At 41.1% G+C, this 20,006-nt stretch overlaps 1 protein-coding gene across 1 annotated transcript; it reads left to right on the forward strand.

The window, feature by feature from the left end:
* Window positions 3,519–18,725, forward strand: TFAM (transcription factor A, mitochondrial). Its single transcript, XM_005699371.3, has 7 exons — window positions 3,519–3,762; window positions 4,316–4,434; window positions 5,918–5,988; window positions 6,402–6,551; window positions 11,161–11,256; window positions 14,892–14,948; window positions 15,429–18,725. The coding sequence occupies exons 1-7, from the start codon at window positions 3,662–3,664 to the stop codon at window positions 15,573–15,575; spliced, it is 741 nt and encodes a 246-aa protein (XP_005699428.1). The 5' UTR covers window positions 3,519–3,661; the 3' UTR covers window positions 15,576–18,725.

Raw genomic sequence — 20,006 nt, forward strand, 5'->3', positions numbered from 1 at the left:
CCTAAGGGTGTGCTGTTTTAATTTTTCATCACATACCATAGTGTGTATGTTCGAACATCACTAATAATGAAGAAATGTTAAAAGTTCAATAGGAAGAGAGAGCAATACTGATATATATGTTATTTAATCGGGAGAGAAAATGACAAAATAAAAGACAGGGCTGTGATACAAATATAACTTTTTTAGGTACAATCCATATTATACCTATACTTAATTAAAAGCTAATAACTGTTATGAATAATGTGGGGATAATGATAGGCGATACTTACTGAAATGTGCTAAGAACTTTTTATGTATTCTCTAATTTAATCTTCATAACGATCCTAAGAATCTATCATCATTGTTCCCATTTCAGAGGGGGAAACCCTGGGTCAGAGGTATTTTCGTTTGGCAAAGTCACATAGCTACTAACAAGCGCAGGGTTTGAATCTATCTGCCTAACTTCTAAGCCTCTATTTGCTTTATTTGTTTACTGTTGGCTGTGCTGGGTCTTTCTTGCTGCGCGGCTTCTCTCTGGCTGCCGCTGGGGGTGTCTCCTGTTGCTCGAGGGTGAGGGTTGCTCTGGCTGCAGAAGGTGGGCGCAGCAGCTGCGGCTCCCTGGCTCTACAGCACAGGCTCAGCAGCTCCGTGGAACGGGGGATCTCCCTGGACCAGGGCCTGGACCCGTGACCCCTGCGTTGGCAGGCGGATTCTGTATCACTGAGCCACCGAGGAAACCCTCAGCCTGTATTCTCATCCAGTAATTTCCATAACGTTGGCATGCCACAAAGAAGGCAGTGATGTGTTTATTAACCCAGATAAGAGACGGATATTAAATAATAAATTATTACAAGCAAAGGTGAAGTGAGGAATGAAGCTTTAGAAGGAAGAGAAAGGCCAGTGCACGGATGACCTAATTTGCCATGTATGACAATTCACATTTGATTCTGTGGGTAATAAGGAGCCACAGAAGGTTTTAAGTACAGAAATGTGATCACTGCCTGCCTGGCATAGTGTTGGTGCTCCGTACACACTTCATGACCAAATGAATGAATGGGACTTGCCTTTTAGAAAGACTGACCTGGTGACATTGTGGAATGTGGTTTGGAGGGGACTGAGACTGAAAGCAGGAAAGCTCCTGTAAAAGTCTGGGGAAAGACAGCAGAGCCGCACTGGGGCTGGCCAGCACCGGCTTGAAGAGGCCGTCATGTATACTTCCTCCCAACTTCAGGTTCGGTGACATTCAGTGGATGGTTTGAAACCAGCCCTGGTGGGGTTATCTACACCACAGATCTCAGCAAACACTACAAATCACGGCTCTCTTTTTGGAGAGCAGATTTACCAACACACTACTGGCCTGAACAAAAGCTACAGCAATGGGACAGAAGAGGAAAAAACACTTACTAGAGGGGTTAATGAAGTAGAATCAGCAATATGTATCATTAGTTGGTTGATGGGTGAGGAGGGTCAGTGAGGGAGATTATACAATGGTTTATCAGGTTATTGGGTTGCATGATTCCAACAGGATTCTGGTGCATCTTACCAAGAAGAGGAGTTCAAGATAGGCAAAAGATAGTGAATTCTGTTCAGGAAAAACTGAGGAATTTGTGAAACATGATGGTAAAGATGTCCAGAAGACAGTGGCTATACAGATGTGAGAGTAAATAGAGAGGTATGGATTCAACATGAAATATGGGAACCATGAGGATGTGACTGATGGTGGAAGTCAGCTGGAACTGAAACGCTGGGGGTAGACGAACTTTTAAAGCAAAATAAAGGGACAGAGCCCTGAAAAACGCTGCAGTAAGTCTTCAAGTTTTATAAAGTAAATATACATAAAGCCACATGCTCTTTTGTACAAAGACAGTTTGGGTAAGTAGGTAGAATTATATTTTCTGTGTAAACACTGAATTTGGAATAAAATTATCACAGTAATATATATGAGTCTTGAAGAATATTCACAGCTGATGAAAACAGATTTATAGATCAGATTTATAAGAACTTTATAGCAAGATTTATCAAAATATCACTTTAAAACAACAGAAAGACTAAATATTCAAAAAAGTTTAACTTTATATCTATCAAACATCTGAAAGAATAAAAACACTCTAGCAAAATGTAAGGAAAGGTTGTTGCAGAAATCAACTAAAATGTGATTATAAGGAATCTATCCTACACTTTCAGCTTGACATTGTAATTTAACTGTTCATCTCTTTGCCTCTCCCATTACAGTTCACTGGCGTGAGAAGGCTGTGTTTCTTTAATCTAAGTTTGTGGCCTTGTACATAATGCGTACTCAGGAAATAAGCAAACAAACAAAATCCAACCCTGTTTCTTCCATGACAGAGTAAGAGATTTGAACAGATGACCTAAAAGGTCCCTTTCAATCCTGAGAATTTTTGAAAAGGAAGCGGTGGTAGTTGCTTACCACTTAAAAGTGGGCTTGGTGGTAGCACCGAGGGGTCAGTGAAAGCCTCTCAGCTCAATATGACACTAGTAAGAATTTTCTTACAAAACTATCCGACAGAGAAAAAGCTGTTTCAGGAAGTGGCTCTTTGAAATAAATGGAACCTGACAGCTAGAAGCGTCCTTAGAGGGCTTTAGATTAGGTTTCCCCATCTTTTTTCACGCCATTGTTCACATGGAAAATGGCGGTACCGCACATCCATCAGTATCTCAAGGCATAATTGTCACACGTCCTCGGAGCTCTGGTTGGGAAGACTGAGCTGGCCCAACATCCTCGTCTGCAGTGGGGGAAATTAAATCTTACAGCGGGGAAGTGACATTCCCAGATCAAGACGTTAATGAAAACGACGGGGCTAGGACTCTAACCTCCGGACAGGTAACCAGTCAGTCTCCTCCCCACAAAGCAAGCAGGGGTGGCGGTCAAGCTTGAAGATCAGGTCAGCGAGAGTCTCAGGGGATGGGGCCGTGGATCGGTGTAGTTTAAACGTGGCCCCATAACCACTGGCATCAGAGCTTGCTGGCCCCTGAGGAACTTGTCAGAAAAGCTGAGACACGGGACCCGCACCAGCGCTGCGTCCGGCCCTGCGGCAAGGCCCGGGAATCGGCACTCGGAGGTCAGAGACCGCGGGCCAGCCCGCCTCCCCTGCGGTGACTCCTGCCTCTGCGCTCCCGCTCGCAGCGAGGGGCTCTGCGGGGCGCGCGCCGCCTGCCCGCGGAGCAGCGCGGGCGGCCCGGCTTCCCGCGTCCCGGCGGCCGGCCGTCTGTTACGTCCTGGCCCTTCCCGCCGTCACAGACCAGCCAGCGCCCTGGCCGCGGCGGGGCCCCGGCGCGCGTCCAGCAGCCTCCCGGCCGGCTGCGGAGCAGGCTGCGGGGGGTCGGGGGGTGGGGTTGGGACACGGGCGGCTCAGCTTCGCCCCCGGAGGCCAGGTCCCTCCGCAGGCTGGCCGGCTCGCCGTTTCCCCGCTCCGCCTCCGGGCTCCTCGTTCTCCGTAGCCCCGCCCCCCGGGAGGCCGCCACGGCGCCTGCGCCTTCTGCCTTGCCCCGCCTCCTAGCTCAATCGGAAGCGAGCCGATTTCCCACAGTGCCGCGCGAGGGCGGGCATGGTAGTAGGTTGGGCAGGCTCTCTCGCGGCTTTCGGGCGGCTTTGTTGCGGTTTCTCTCGTGCCAGGGCGCTGCAGGGAAGTGGGGCCTGGGCAGTGCTTTGTCTGCGGATGCGATGGCGCTTCTCCGGGGCGTTTGGGGCGTGCTGAATGCACTGGGAAAGTCAGGAGCGGATCTCTGCGCCGGCTGTGGCAGTCGACTGCGCTCCCCCTTTAGGTAAGCCTGCTTGCCTGCACCTTCGGAGGCGGAAGGGTGCAGGACGCTTTGGGGTTAGAATGTAAACGCTGTTCTCCGCTTTCTGTCCCCCCTAAAATGGTCAGGACTGACTTGGCCCTGTGATTCCGACCTCGACCTTGCCAAGGGGGTGATAGCTTTGAGACCAGGCCTTACGGCATCAGTACCCCTTGCCTTCCTTCCGGCCACTTTTCCCTTCCTCCCGTCCCTCCTCACTTTCCTACCTTGGAGCACCGGGTTCGGCGTCCCCTGCGAAGTCGCCCCGAGAGTCCTGCCTGCATCTAGCCATTGAGGCAAGGCCCAGGAGCTGGAGATACATGTTTCCCTTCACTCTCTGCCCTTGCTAGGAGACTTCAGTTTTGCACGCTCTTTAGCCTGGAGAGGACAGGATTTTAAATATTACTGTTCTTGCCGAAGGTGTTAGGTGTCAGATATGTAGCATCTTGATATCTTGCTTGGCATCTGTGTTCACATAATTATGAATATGGGTACTTAAATGTTTAACACTGGTTATTTTCGTTTTGTTTATATGTAGTTTTGCGTATGTTCCAAAATGGTTTTCATCCAGCTTGACTGGTTATCCAAAGAAGCCTATGACTTCATACGTTCGATTTTCTAAAGAACAGCTGCCCATATTTAAAGCTCAAAACCCAGGTAAGGAGTTTGCGTTATATACTCTTCTCTGATGTAGTAAAGATGCCACTAAGCAGTTAAATTGCAGACTTGATTTTCAGTATCAAGGCATCTGTTGAATGCAGAAACATAACCATTCTGTTTGATGACCTGTAAAATAGATTTAACATGGGCTTGTATGAAAGCCACCTGCCAATGCAGGAGACATAGGAGTCGCCGGTTCAATCCCTGGGTGGGGAAGAGCCCCTGGAAAAGGGAATGGTGACCTGCTCCTTTATTCTGGCCTGGAAAACTATGGACAGAGGATCCTGGCAGGCCACAGTCCATGGATTTGCAGAGTCAGACATGACTGAAGCGACCTAGCAGGCATGCATAAGAAATCAGTGTAAGCACAGCAGTAAGGTAATTTTACCAAATAAAAATGCTTTAAATGAAGTTGAGAACTGGTGAAAGGTATTTTAAAAATAGTATGTAGGATGGAAAGTATTCAGGAAAGAGGATGAAGAAGCTGAATTTGGGGCCTTGTGGCCATTGGCCTAGAGGACCATTGACGAATCATTTACCCTCTTGCTTAGCTCCTGCTTCTGCCTCTGCGAATTATTCATAAAGGTGCAGTGAAGTAATTTATGTGGATGTGTTGCATAAATTTTAAAGCTGAATACAGGTTATTACTAATTTTAAGAGCTTTTTGACTGAAAGCCAGTTCTTGAATTTCTGAAAGATTTCCAGTTAGGTTTGTTGACTCCCTAGAAAGACTGGTTCCTTATTGGGGCTATAGTGTAAAGATAGTGACCAAATTAGTAATTGCTGAGCTTTTCTTATAATTTCTAAAGCTTTTTCATATGCATTACATCACAGGGCACTTACGAAAATCATATGAGCTGTAATAGTCACATAAAGAACTGGTTTAAGAGACATGCTTCAGTACTCAAATCTTTTGAAATGTAGGAGTTGAAATTAACAAGTGGTTTGTTAAATAATTTATACCTTGTCATTCCAGTTAAGATGGGAAGGAAATGGAGAAAAATGATTTAGTTTTAGAATAATTTAGCTTGTTTGCAAACAGTATTTCTGTAATTGAAATACAGGGTGGTGGTATATGAATCAAGACTATATTTTGTTGTTTAGTCAGGTTTTGTGAACTTGGTCATTCCTGAAAGACTTGAAAAAATGTTTTTGATTGAAATATGAAGTAGAAAATTGTAAACACTGATTCCCCAGTTGCTTTAACTTAGTAATCAATTCCTGAGGACCATTTTGGTGGTAAATGATACTATTCCTTAATTATTAGATAATAGACTAACAATGTTAGATAAAATATTAAATTATTTATTGTACTTAAATTAGTTGGTTAAAGAAAAACTAAACCATTTTAAGTTGTTTGTGGTAAAATGTCTCTAAAAATACTTAATTTTAGAGCTAATGGATTATGCTTTCCTGAAAGTCTTTAGAAATTGATCCTGAGATGTAAAATGGTGACATCAATTTTTATTTCATTTCATAGATGCAAAAAATTCAGAACTGATTAAAAAAATTGCCAAGCTGTGGAGGGAACTTCCTGATTCAGAGAAAAAGGTAAGCATATAAATTTTCAACATTGCTGACCAGTTATTTTGCAGGTAAGGACAACTGTCATGTCCTTTAAGGAACCAGATGACCCAGAGTTGTTTTTGTTTTTTTTTTTAACGTTTGTTATCTCAAAGGAATGTCATACTTTCTCATCCACATAAATGATGAGAATATGGATAAATGGTAGTGGTGATGAAGGGCTGGTTTTTTGAAGCAATTTGAAGTTGGAGGCCAGTTGCTAGACCTTCGCCTTGGATAACATGTTTGAAGAACACGTGACTTGTAAGTGGGATTTCAGAGTGCGTTTCCCACTGGTGGCTCAGTCAGCGTCCTGAAGCCAGGCAGCTGTCCCCCTGTCGGGTGTGCTGTGTGATTAGCCAGCGACAGTCCATTAACCGGCTTGGCCTTCATATCCGCAGATATACGAAGACGCCTACAGGGCAGACTGGCAGGCATACAAGGAAGAAATGAGCAGAGTCCAGGAGCAGCTGACTCCAAGCCAAATAGTATCTTTGGAAAAAGAAATCATGCAGAAGCGTTTAAAGAAGAAAGCGTTAATAAAAAAGAGAGTGAGTATGGTTGAAATAGTCTTTTCCTTTGGCAAAAAAATGAAATTTATATATCTATAAATACAGGTTTGTTTTTTTCCCCTTATTTTGATGATATGGTAGAGAATGTACTTTAGTTAGGAAAAAATAGGATAGTTTCCTTCTGCCGCCAGGACCACATGCCTTTTAGTACACTGTAAACCATTTTTCCTCCTCTTGGATGTATCTGAGTTCGAGATACATAATTAGGACTGGTGTAAAAGCTGTAGGAACAGAGTTAGGAAACAGGAAAATCAGGAATAGCAGAAGTCTTGCATCTGGGTCTTTTTCAGAGTAACTTCCTGATTTGAATTGTTCTATAGGTGATGCTGAATTTGATTCTGAATATTGCTGAATAGATTGAATTCATTAACTTCTCAATGTTTTAAAAGTACCTATTGTAGCTAATAAAGTTAAAGTGCCTTTAGGATGAAATTCGATTTTTCCTCATTAAAAATCCCACATGGTTCAAAATTAGTGGCCTCTATTGGAAGGTATCAGTCCATGTAAATTCTGTTATTTGTCAGACTACATCTTTCCATACTATTAGGTGTGAGGTGGTGAACTTGCTGATCCAGTATATATACCATAGAAAATGGTCATCAGAACAAAAACTTACTTCTCTGAAAAAGTAGATTCCAGCCTTTAATGTGAAGTGATGGGATCTCTCTTCCTGATGCCTGTGTCTTAAGCCCTCCTAGCTCTTGGGTTGAGGACTTACCCAATTTCAAGTCAATGATAGTAATCTGAGACTGCTAATCCAGTTAGTAAAAGGAAGCCAGAAAAGATAGGGATGGTATTTGGAGGGTGGAAAACTAGGGTTTATTCTCTCTTGCGCTCTCCCTTGCTCTTGAATGCACCCAACTGGTACTTTGAGTGTGGAGGACCAGAAATGAGGATTGAGCAGATATAAGGAGTTTCTTATTCAGGTATTTCTGTTCCTTTCTCTGTTCTCTTCTGTTCCAGTTCAGTTCAGTTGCTCAGTCGTGTCCGCCTCTTTGGGACGCCATGGACTGCAGCACTCCAGGCTTCCCTGTCCATTACCAACTCCCGGAGGTTACTCAGACTCATGTCCATTGAGTTGGTGATGCCATCCAACCATCTCATCCTCTGTCATCCCCTTCTCCTCCTACCTTCAATCAGGGTCTTTTCCAAAGAGTCAGTTCTTCGTATCAGATGGCCAAAGTATTAGTTTCAGCTTCAGCATCAGTTCTTCCAGTGAATATTCAGGACTGATTTCCTTTAGGATGGACTGGTTGGATCTCCTTGCAGTCCAAGGGACTCTCAAGAGTCCTCTCCAACACCACAGTTCAAGACATCAATTCTTCAGCACTCAGCTTTCTTTATAGTCCAATTCACATCCATACGTGACTACTGGAAAAACCATAGCCTTGACTAGACGGACCTTTGTTGGCAAAGGAATATCTCTGCTTTTTAATATGCTGTCTAGGTTGGTCATAACTTTCCTTCCAAGGAGCAAGCATCTTTTAATGTCATGGCTACAGTCACCATCTGCAGTGATTTTGGAGCCCCCAAAAATAAAGTCTGACACTGTTTCCCCATCTATTTGCCATGAAGTGATGGGACCATATACCATGATCTTAGTTTTCTGAATGTTGAGCTTTAAGCCACCTTTTTCACTCTCCTCTTTGACTTTCATCAAGAGGCTCTTTAGTTCCTTACTTTCTGCCGTAAGGGTGGTCTCGCTGGCATATCTGAGGTTACCGATCTTTCTCCCGGCAGTCTTGGCTCCAGCTCGTGCTGCATCCGGCCCAGCGTTTCTCTTGCGCGTGTGCTGTGCGTATTGTGCCCTATGGTGACACAGGAGCGGTCGGATATTCTTTTCTTTTTCCTCTTCAGTCTTTGTTCTCTTTACTTTCGGGTTTTCAGGGATTTCTCTTTTTTTTTTTTTTAGCCATGCTGTGTGGCTTTTGGGATCTTAGTCCCTTGACCAGGGATTGATTGTGTGCCCCCTGCAGTGGAAGCTTGGAGTCCTGACCACTGGACTGCCAGGGAATTCCCTTTATCTCTAGCGGTTCTTTTGGGTTCTTTCTTATGATTTCCCTCTCTGCTTACAATGCCTGTTCATGCAGGCTGTCCAGAATCCGTACCATATTAATCACGGTTGTTTTAAAATGCTGGTCTGATAATTTTGTATCCCTGCCAGTTCTGATGCTTGTTCTGTTTCTTTATGTTAGGCTTTTTTGTCTTTCAGTACGCTTTGGGATTTTTTCTTGATAGTTAGACATATGATGTGCTGGGTAAAAGGAACTGCTGTGTATGGGCCTTTGTAACGTGGTAAGGCATGGGGCAGGGGAAGCATTCTACAGCCTTACGATTGCTCTTGGTCCTTTAATAAGGGCTTCCTTGGTGAGTCGGTGGTAAAGAATCCACCTGCCAAAGCAGATCAGTCGGGAAGATCCCCTGGAGAAGAAAGCGGCCACCCACTCTAGTGTACTTGCCTGGGCAATCCCATAGACAGAGGAGCCTGGTGGGCTGCAGTCCATGGGGTTGCAAAAGAGTCAGATATGAGTTAGCAGTTAAAACCCAAAAAAACCTTTAATGAGCCTATGGCTTGGCGCTTAGGTGGTACAGGATGGCTAAAGTAAGCTGTGGTCTAGTGTTTCCTTTCGTTGAAGTCTTTTAGGCTCTGATAGTATAACAGCAGGTTCGGTTCTTAATGTTTGTGTGTTTATTCTTTATTTGACTGCACCGGATCATCAGTTGCAGCGCGGGATCTAGTGCCCAACCATAGATTGAACCCCAAGCCCTGCACGGGGAGCGCAGTCTTAACCGGCACACCAGCAGCGAAGTCCCGCAGATGAGGCTCTCATGAGCTCGTGTCCCTTGAGGGCAGGCCTTGTTAAGAATGATAAAGTACTCTGGCATTTTGAAATGATTCCTTTACTTCCTGCTGAAAGTAAGAGGGGTTTTTTTCCTTGATTTACTGTGGGAATCTGGTCAAGTTCCTGGAGAAAAACCTCACAATATTATGAGGCTTTCCTGTGAGTGGTGGTAACTCTCAGAGTTGTCCACATGGAGCTTCCAGCAGTTAAGTCAACTGTGGTTCAGTTTCTTCCACACCACTGGTTTCCATTCCTCTATCTGTTCCAGTAAGGCTCGACTCCCTGTGTTCACCTGTCTGTGTCTGTCTCTCCAGTCTTGGGAGCAGCAATTTGCCCTGTGTCCCCTCTGAAGTGGATCCAAGAGAGTTGTTGATTTTGCAGTCTGATCAGCTTTATACTTATTGGATGGGGTGGTGACTTCCAAACTCCTTGCATGTAGAACCAGGAACTTGAAAGTCTGAGTGATTTTTCCCTAAGACTTCCATTTGCTCTCCCTGTTGGAATTTTTTCCCCATTAGATCCCCAGTTCCAGCTACTTGCAGTTTCGGTGAGAGGTGTGGGGCCAGGAAGTTGCAGGTGAAGCACCTAGAAGAAATCCCTAGTGGCAGCTCTAGAAACAAAAGGGGCCATGCAGAGGCAAAGTGCAAACCGCTTCCTCTCCTGAGAGGCGCAGGGCCGAGAAAGCGGTCTCTGTATGTGAATCACAGGGGCCCTACTTATGAATGGAAGTTGGGTTTGTTATTGACTGTAAACCAAATTGCCATTAAAATCCCCACCATTTTATAAATTTCTGTCTAAGTTCAGAAACTCGGTAGGTTAGGACGATGCAGCGTCCTTCATTAGATAATGCGGCAAATACTCCAGTGTCCTTGAGTTGTCAGGTGGAGGTACGTAGGGCTTTGTCCAAGGAGAAGTGGTACCTTACAAGGGTAAAACCTTTTTTTTTAATGTTTAAAAAGATTTTGTACATACTGCTCATTTATTCAGTTCATCAGTTCAGTTCAGTTCAGTCGCTCAGTCGTGTCCGACTCTTTGCGACCCCATGAATTGCAGCACGCCAGGCCTCCCTGTTCATCACCATCTCCCGGAGTTCACTCAGACTCACGACCATCAAGTCAGTGATGCCATCCAGCCGTCTCATCCTCTGTCGTCCCCTTCTCCTCCTGTCCCCAATCCCTTCCAGCATCAGAGTCTTTTCCAATGAGTCAACTCTTCGCATGAGGTGGCCAAAGTACTGGAGCTTCAGCTTCAGCATCATTCCTTCCAAAGAAATCCCAGGGTTGATCTCCTTCAGAATGGACTGGTTGGATCTCCTTGCAGTCCAAGGGACTCTCAAGAGTCTTCTCCAACACCACAGCTCAAACGCATCAATTCTTCGGTGCTCAGCCTTCTTCACAGTACAACTCTCACATCCATACACGACCACAGGAAAAACCATAGCCTTGACTAGACGAACCTTAGTCGGCAAAGTAGCGTCTCTGCTTTTGAATATGCTATCTAGGTTGGTGGAGACCATAAAAGTAATATGTAAAGGAAATGTTTCCGTATGAAAAGTAACTCAAAAAATCTACTAGAATTTTCAAAATAGTACTATCAAAAATTCTGATCCCAAGAGGGAACAGTTGCATACTCATAACATTCATTTTAAAGAATATTCTGTAATTCATGGTAGTGAATGAAGTTTCTCTAGGTAAAGTTAAGTATCACAGAGTTTAAACTTTATCTCATCTTTTTTTTTCACTCAGGAGTTAACAATGCTTGGAAAACCAAAAAGACCTCGGTCAGCTTATAACATTTTTATAGCTGAACGTTTTCAGGAAACTAGGGATGGCACATCACAGGTAAAACAGAACTCTGTATGTTTTAAAAATGTTTATTCTAATTTTTAAAATAATATAGACAGGAAACTTTAGGGGTGCAACCTGTCAAGTGGTGAAAAAAAGTGGTAAATTACTGTAAAAAATAGTATATATAAATAAGTCCTAAAAATCCTTTTTCTTACCACATAAAATGTTTAAAATTTGAATGTGTATATATACATATTCAGCCATGTATATACATAGTCAACTTTTTAATTAAAAAAACAAAATTTTCACCTTTATAGGAGTGTTCAAGTTCTGGAGACTTTCCTTATCCAGCACTTCTGAATGGTTTTACAATCACTGGGAAAGAATGAGAGTTAGAGGTATAATGCTTCATACTGGGGTTTGAGTGTAACCTGTGGCTTCATGTGACGTCCTTTGAAAGCTTTTGGTCCTACCCATGGGAATGTATTGATTACACACATGAGTGGCATCTGTGACTGCAGAAAGAAGAAACAGCTTGTCCTCCTTGCTGTGGCTCAGTCTTCCCTTTATTTCCTTTTTAGAGGCTCCAAATTGTCAGTTGTATTATTCCTCTTATATGCCGCGGTAAGAAAAGCTGTGTGCTCAGACTCCTAATTCTCGTCAGTGTGAGATGAAGGCTTTTTCCAGGCTGACTCTTGGGGTTATTTAGATCTGTAGCTCATTTCACAGATCCTGTTGGACATATGATTAGATTATTTGTGTATGTAATGTATTTTTTCTGGCTATATATGATTTCACTGATTACTTCCCTTGGGATTTTATTTTTCTTTACCATTTTATTTAGTGTTGAATATATAGTAGGTTACTTCTGGAAAACAAGGGGATCTTCTCGTGTGAGGGATTGAACCCATGTCTTCTGCATCGGCAGGTGGGTTCCCTGAGCCTCCAGGGAAGCCCTGGAGTTTAAATTTAGTTTCCATGGCCCTACATTATTACAGCAGCAAGCCTGTCACTAACTTAGCATGGATTCAGTTTTATTAGTATAAGAAGGTTTTGTGTTAGAGAATCCTTCTGAATCAGTAGGTCTCAACTCTGACTGCATCTTGGAATCACCTCAGAAGCTTCATGGCTGGCCTTTATCTCTGAAAATTAAAATTAATTTAATTATATAATTTTTATTCATGTAAAAAAGTACATACGCACAGTTTTAAAGAATCAAAATAAGGCTTGTTATGGAAGATACAGGTCTTAACTGTGCTGCCATATCCCCTACTCCAGGAGCACATGCATTCTATTCTAGTTGGTCCTTGTGGCATTTACTTCCATATCGCTAAATAGTGTTCTTACACTGTTACTTCCTGATTTTTCTAAAATTCTAAGCATTGCCTATGCTTTAGGCATTATCTCTCACTGTGTGAGATGAACATTTAACTCTGTCTCATTCCACTGTTCACTTTTCTATCAACCTACCTCCCAATATAGTTACCATAATTTTGGTTAGATCAGTGTTGAGTGCTTACTACTATTATGTGTGCATGCTAATTTGCTTCGGTCATATCCGATTCTTTGTGACCCTATGGACTGTAGCCTTCCAGGCTCCTCTGGAAGAATACTGTAGTGGGTTGCCATGCCCTCCTCCAGGGGATCTTCCTGACCCAGGGATCAAACCAGTGTCTCTTAAATTTCCTGCATTGGCAGGTGGATTCTTTACCACTAGCGCCATGTGGGAAGCTTGGTGGCTCAGCAGTAAAGAATCTGCCTGGAGAGGAGAGCCGGGTTTGATCCCTGGGTCAGGAAGACTCCCCTGGGGAAAGGAATGGCTGCCTACCCCAGTATTCTTGCCTGGAGAATTCCGTGGACAGAGGAGCCTGGCAGGCTGTGGTCCATAGGGTTGCAGAGTTGGACACAACTGAGGTTCTAGCACTCCGCACTTAGAGCTTGGGATTAGCTCTGCTTTTCTGCTCCCCAAGTGCTGGGCTGGTAGTGTTCTTTCCTATTGTTTTTGTCGCTGTGGTTTTTATGCCTTAAGAAATTTTAGTTGTTTAATTTAAAAAAATAAATCACAGACATGAATTGCTTACAGTTCTGAAGGTTGAAAGTCCAGGATCAAGGCCACACCATGGTGAGGGCCCTCTTCTGGTTCGTAGCTAGCACCTCCTCTCACTGTGTCTTCACGTGGTGTGACTGATTTAGTCATTCAGTGTGATGTTAGATGGCACCAGAAGTAAATACCTTTCCATCCCTTTGATTTTTTTTCCATGAATTAGTTTTTTAGGTGAAAGATTATTTATGCATGCAGCTTCATAAATTATTGTTTAACACACTGAATGTGAAACTTATGGATTAAATATAAGCAAGAAGGTACGTTATGGAAGAACTAAAAGCATGAAAGCAATTCTTTGTGAAGCTCAGAGAGCAGGTATTTAGTGAGCAACTATCCCTGAATATACTAAATGTATTTATAAAGGTAAGCTTCAAATATTCAAAACAGGCTCAGGTACTATCTGGGTACCTCACTTTTTGTTGATAGGAAAACAAAATTCGCTGAAAGTTCTGGTCAGGGTAGTGAAGTTAATAGTTTTAACTCTACTCCTTAAAATCACTGATGATACCCTCCTGCCTTTAATAGACGCTTCTCATGCCCCTCTCCCTCACGTTCCTCACCTCTGTCTCTCTTCTCTGCTCCTTATTCTCCACCCGCCCGCTTTCCTCCTCAGCCTTTGTGCTCTGGCAGCAACACCACGGGCTGTGTGAGGCGTACTCACTGTCTCTCTGCCTCTCCTCCAGCTGTGGGATTCCTGCATCCCTTTAATTTTATAGATAAAGCTCCCAAACCTCAGGGAGGTCATAGAACTTTTCCCAGGTCACATGGTTAAGCTCAGCTGTGTGGAAGAAGAGTCGGTGCTGCGTTGCTCCTGTGAGGACAACTAAATCACAGTGCACAGACATTGGAGTTAAGTGAGCATTTAAGCCACAGAGGAGACAGAACAGTATTTGAAGCTAGACTGTGACAGTAGCTTATATTTGAATATTAATGTCTTTGAATTCAAAAAGATAAATATCCGGACCAACAAAGGAACCACCAACAAAATGAAAAGTAATCCTGCCAAATGGGAGAAAATAATTTGCAAATAATTTAGAGAACTCATATGACTCATTCCCTCACCCCAGAGGAAAAAAATCTGATTAAAAAATGGGCAGAGGATCCGAATAGATATTTGCCCAAAGAAGACGTAGAGATGGCTAATAAGTGTATGAAAAGGTGCTCAACGTCATTATCAGGGAAATGCAAATCAAAACTACACTGAAGTACTACCTCATATTTGTTAGAACGGCTGTTAGAAAAAACAGGTATTACTGAAGACGCAGTAGAAGGGGAACCCCTGTGCTAAAACAGTAACAGAAGGAGCACGTGGACACAGACGGCACGCTGATAATTAGGCAGGCTGCTGGGGGTGGGTAGGAGCGTGAATTGGGTAAAGGTGCTCAAAAGGCACAGACTTCAGTAAGCATTGCTCTGTACACCTGAAAGTATTGTTATATGTCAGTTACATCTCGGATTTTTGAGGAGTCTTTGCCTGTGATTCTTGATATCTGAGTGTTTGTTTTTGAAGTGCATAAGAAAACGGCATCTTTGTTTAATCACTGAAGTCCCTATATCTGGTACTTAAATGTATATTGTTTTACAGGTAAAGCTGAAAGCTATAAATGAAAACTGGAAAAATCTCTCTAATTCTCAAAAGCAAGTAAGTTGTATGGTTTTAGTCCCAAGTGCCTAGTTAGAATATCTGTGAGAATATATTAGGGCAAGGCTTGATTCATGTGAAAACAACTTTATATTACACAGTGGTTTTAAAGTATTGTCATATTCTTGGAACCAGGTTGGCTTTTTTCTTTTGGTAGTTTTTGATTCCATATCAAACTGGTATTTAAAACAGTGTCCCTTGTAACTTAATGTCATCATATCCAGTGATGATCACACCCTGCCCCTGTTGCTTTTCCACACTCCAAACCCTGAAATTGCAGCAACTTCATTAATACTTAAAAATCTTTATCTCTTATCTGTTTCTCATCTAATTTTTATTTCACAAGAATATTTCTTTCCAACCCCCCTTTAACATATAGAATAGTAAGATAATTTCTAGAATATTTTTGGAGCGCATCCCGGAAATTAACTGCAAAGATTCCTCTAAAGAAATCATTTTAACAGTTGTACTCTTTCTCAGGTATATATTCAGCTTGCTAAAGACGATAAAATTCGTTATTATAACGAAATGAAATCCTGGGAGGAACAGATGATGGAAGTTGGACGAGAAGACCTTATACGTCGCTCAGTTAAATACCCAGCAAAAAGTGAGCCTGAGAAGCTTTGAAATAGAAGATTGAGTTATGTTCATAACGGATAGACATAAGAAACCAACTAGGTCCCAGTACCCGAAGCTGTTGTAAAATTAGAATGGATAAAGTTGGTGAACATTTATATTTAATTCCTTTTCTGTAGCCCACGGACTTCTGCCAGCCAATTCAATACATTTGTATTGGTGTCTTGCTTTTGAAAACCCAAACAGATAAGAGTTCATGTGGAATTTATTTTGTGTTTAGGAACTACTGAGCATCAAAATAATACATGAAATGTAGCAGTGAATCACTTTACCTTTGATAAAGGTAAATCAGACTGTGAAGTTTTTTTATACATGATGACTATGGAAAAAATATTCTTGTTTCCTTATATTATGGAAACAGGAGTTTCCTATTCATAAGTATCTCAAAGTTTGTAGAAGCCATAGCGTTCTATGATATAACTGCATTTTTAAAAGAGCATCCAGAACTCATGCTGGTAAATTCCAAATCCTGGGTATAATTCATATTGTAGTCAGAGCTGATGGTTGTACAAGTGAGGAATTTCTGGTGTCAGTTGCAGCTTTTATAAAAGGGATAGATTTATAAACCTTTTCCTCATTATCTTTTTCCTAAATTAAAAACTAAAAAATTATGTACCAAATCTATGCATATTATTTTATATTGCATAGAATAAAAATTATGTGTTTCCTAATTATGTTTTAAGGTGAAACATTCATTTTATAGCTTTCTGGGATTTTCGTTTGTTTTTTTTAAACAAAGTAGGAGTTTGTATACTGAATTATTTTTTCTCTTATGTAAATATATTTATCCAGAAAGTAAGAGAACTTGTTTGGTGTAAGTTTTAAAATGAGAGAGCCAAAAAAATCATATGTCTCCAAAGTCTCTCAAGTTGGAACCCATAATTTTTAAACATTTGCATAACATATAAAAGCCTGTATAATAATTAATAGCCTAGCCTGATGCCCACATCCAGCCCACTGCCTGCTTTTCATGCATGGCCTTGTCAACTAAGAATTGTTCACAGTTTTAAATAGTTAGAAAAAAAAAAGCATACTTCAAGACACATGAAAATTAATATGAAATTCAGTATCCATAAAAAAATATTTTATTGGAACACAGCCACACTGACTGTTTATGGCTGTTTTTGTACAACAGTGCCGTTGACTTAGTTGCTACAGACAGATGCAGCCTGCAAAGACTGACCTGTGTAGTGTGGAATGAGATGCTCTTTAACTTACTTGCTGTGGCTCAGTAAAATACATCTTGACAGTTTTCCAGTTAGCATTTAAACCTTACCATCTTCTAGCATTTGATTATCTTCTTAACACGAGTCAAAGGTTTTCAAAGTCCACCCCACCTTTTTGAGCAAAATATTCAGCTGTCATCGTCAGTTCCCATGAATTTATAACTCACATTTATGTGTTTACTTTGTATTTTTTTGTATACTTTTGCAAAATATGCAAAAAAAAAAAAGTGTATTCTAGATCTCCGGAAAGAAGATTTTTGTAGTTTGTGAATAGAAAATAAGTGAAAGAATCACTAAAAAATGACTTGTTACATACTGAACTTGGCAAAGGTCGGGACTGTAGAGAAAATTACAACTTTAAGAGGACTAGCCTAAGATTTAAATATATGAAGTTGTTTGAAGTTTTCAAACAACTTTCCTCTGTGAATGATAATGCAGGACAAAGTCTGCCATTATGAAAATGACCCTTGGTCTGAGGTTGGAGTATTCTGGGGAGGAAGAGATAGGAAAGAAAAGGACATTTGCTAGTGTCTGTTGCAAGCTTTCTCAATTAGGTTTCCAGGAGAGAATTAAGCCCTAATTCCCTATGGCATGTAGAACGGTGCCGATTTTGTACCATCTTTAGAAGAATGGAGAAAATAATCACTCAAATAATTTACTGTGTTCTGTGCTTCAGATGAGCCCAGGGAGCACATGGGAGTCAGTGTTGGTAATCAGTATTATAGAATGGGTGAGGCAGAGGAGTGAATTACAAACTCCTGTAGCACAGATGCATAAAACACATACTCATGCCTGCCTTCTGGGCGCTAGGCATTCAGCTCCCTGTACTCACACCGAACACATTCAGGTATCTTCCTGAATATACTGGGAAGTTCAGTGTCGGCTAAGCTCTCATGCATATGCTTCTTAATATAGGAGGAAAGGTATGAAACTGAAAGGAGCTATAGCAAAATTGTTGATGCTTTAAATATTAGGATAATCTAATTTCACACCTCTCTTAATAAACTTCAGTTCATGGCATACCGTGTATTAAATGCCATCCAGTTTAACAGCGTATACAAATACTCTGTTATGGAGAGTGAGAGCTTATATCAACAACCAGTGGCTAGGTGTGTAACCGGTCGCCATTCTTAAATTGACTGAACAAGAAATTCTAAAAGCTGAAGAATTCTGACCAGGGAAGAGATGCTTAAGTGAAAACAGTGCTTATGCTGTCTGAGCAGTCAGTCACAGAGATGCTTATATTCACTAGAGTACCAATATTAGATTTTATAAAACAATTTGACAAGGGTGTGTGTGTAATTATTTTCTGATGTTTAAGGTATATGTGCAGATTCAGCCTACTGTAATAATGTAAATTTGCTGTTGCTTTTGGGTAACTCCTTTTTTAGAAATGCCTTTTTTTTTTTTAATAAGGTATATCCTTTTTTAAATAGTTGGCCATGAATGTGTTTATTTACATTTCTGAATTAAAATGGGAGTTAAAGTAGCTAATTTTATTGTTATTTCTGACAATTACTGTACCTAAAATTAATCACCACCAGATTGTGCTAAAGCAGCAGGAACTTCTTATATAGGTAAGTAATTAATTTCCATTATTTCTCTTAATTTTACCAATCTTTTTACTCCAACAACAAAAGAATACTCTCTTCCTTCCTTTTCTCTCCTCACAGCCACTAGTCCTCTTCCTTTTCAAAGCACCAAGCTCTTACAGACAAATTTGAAAACGTTACAAGTGCAGATAATATGTTTTGAAATTTTAAAGCAGTATTACTCTTAAGTTGAACTTTTGGGAAGAATAAGAAATGAACATATTATTTTCAATTTGTAGAATTTTCCAAATAGTAAAACTGTACAAAGTTAGTATCATCATTCTATCACATTGTTTACAAATAAAGTATTTTTGGTAATTAAATCGATTATATTTGATGGGAAATACATAAAACATGAAACCATCTCTAGCACATTAAAAATACCTTTAAAAGTTTTTACTGGCTAAGAAACTACATACTTAAAATTGACTGTAAACAAAAATTTTAAATAGGCTAAACATTTAAAAATTACCCTGATGGCAGAAAGTAAAAAAGAACTAAAGAGCCTCTTGAATGTGAAAGAGGAGAGTGAAAAAGCTGGCTTGAAACTCAGCATTTAAAAAACTAAGGTAATTGCATCTGCTCCCATCACTTCATGGCAAATAGAAGGGGGAATTGGAAGCAGTGACATGTCATTTTCCTGGGCTCCAAAATCACTGCAGACGGTGACTGCAGCCATGAAATTAAAAGACACTTACTCCTTGGAAGGAAGCTATGACAGACCCAGACAGTGTACTAAAAAGCAGAGACATTGCTTTGCTGACAAAAGTCTGTAATAGTCAAGGGTGTTTTTCCAGTAGTCAGGTACAGAAGTGAGAGCTGGACCACAAAGGAGGCTGAGCACTGAAGAGTTGGTGCTTTCAAACTGTGGTCCTGGAGAAGAGAGTCCCTTGGACTGCAAGGAGATCAAATCAGTCAATCCTAAAGGAAATCAACCCTGAATATTCATTGGAAGGACTCATGCTGAAGCCGAAGCTCCAATACTTTGGCCACCTGATGTGAAGACCTGACTCATGGGAAAAGACCATGATGCTGGAAAAAATTAAAAGCAAAAGGAGAAGGGGTGGTAGAGGATGAAATAGAAACCAAACTGTGTCAGATGAAATTCATCCACCTCTGAGCCCTGCAAAGGGTTGCCTGTTGAGTACAGTGCTGACGCATTTTATGGGAATATAAATTATGCAAATTTAAAATAATATGAATAGATATTTGAAAGTTGTATATGATGCACGATGTTTGAAATAGTGCAATATTAAAATTTTTTTAAATGGCTGGGAGTCATAGAATTTCAAAACACTCTTGGACAGCAAAGTGAGGGCAGTGTTTGATATTACTATATGCAGTCACCTTTAACACAAAATTTAACTTTATAATGTGTCAGTTTCCTATATATGTTGTGTATGTGCTTTGAAAGTTTTGTAACTAATCTGCTGACATGTACTGCTATTTTAATATTCAGTGTTGTTATAATTCAAAAAAACTTTTTAAAACAATCCACTAACCCAAATATTCATTTAGGAGGTGGTGTTAATGCTTGTGCTGTAAAAAATTTCTAAAAACTGGTAACTCTGAAACAGAATCATGTTTGTAATAAAATTTAATTC

Source organism: Capra hircus, chromosome 28 (genome assembly GCF_001704415.2).
Source record: "Capra hircus breed San Clemente chromosome 28, ASM170441v1, whole genome shotgun sequence".
NCBI lineage: Eukaryota > Metazoa > Chordata > Mammalia > Artiodactyla > Bovidae > Capra > Capra hircus.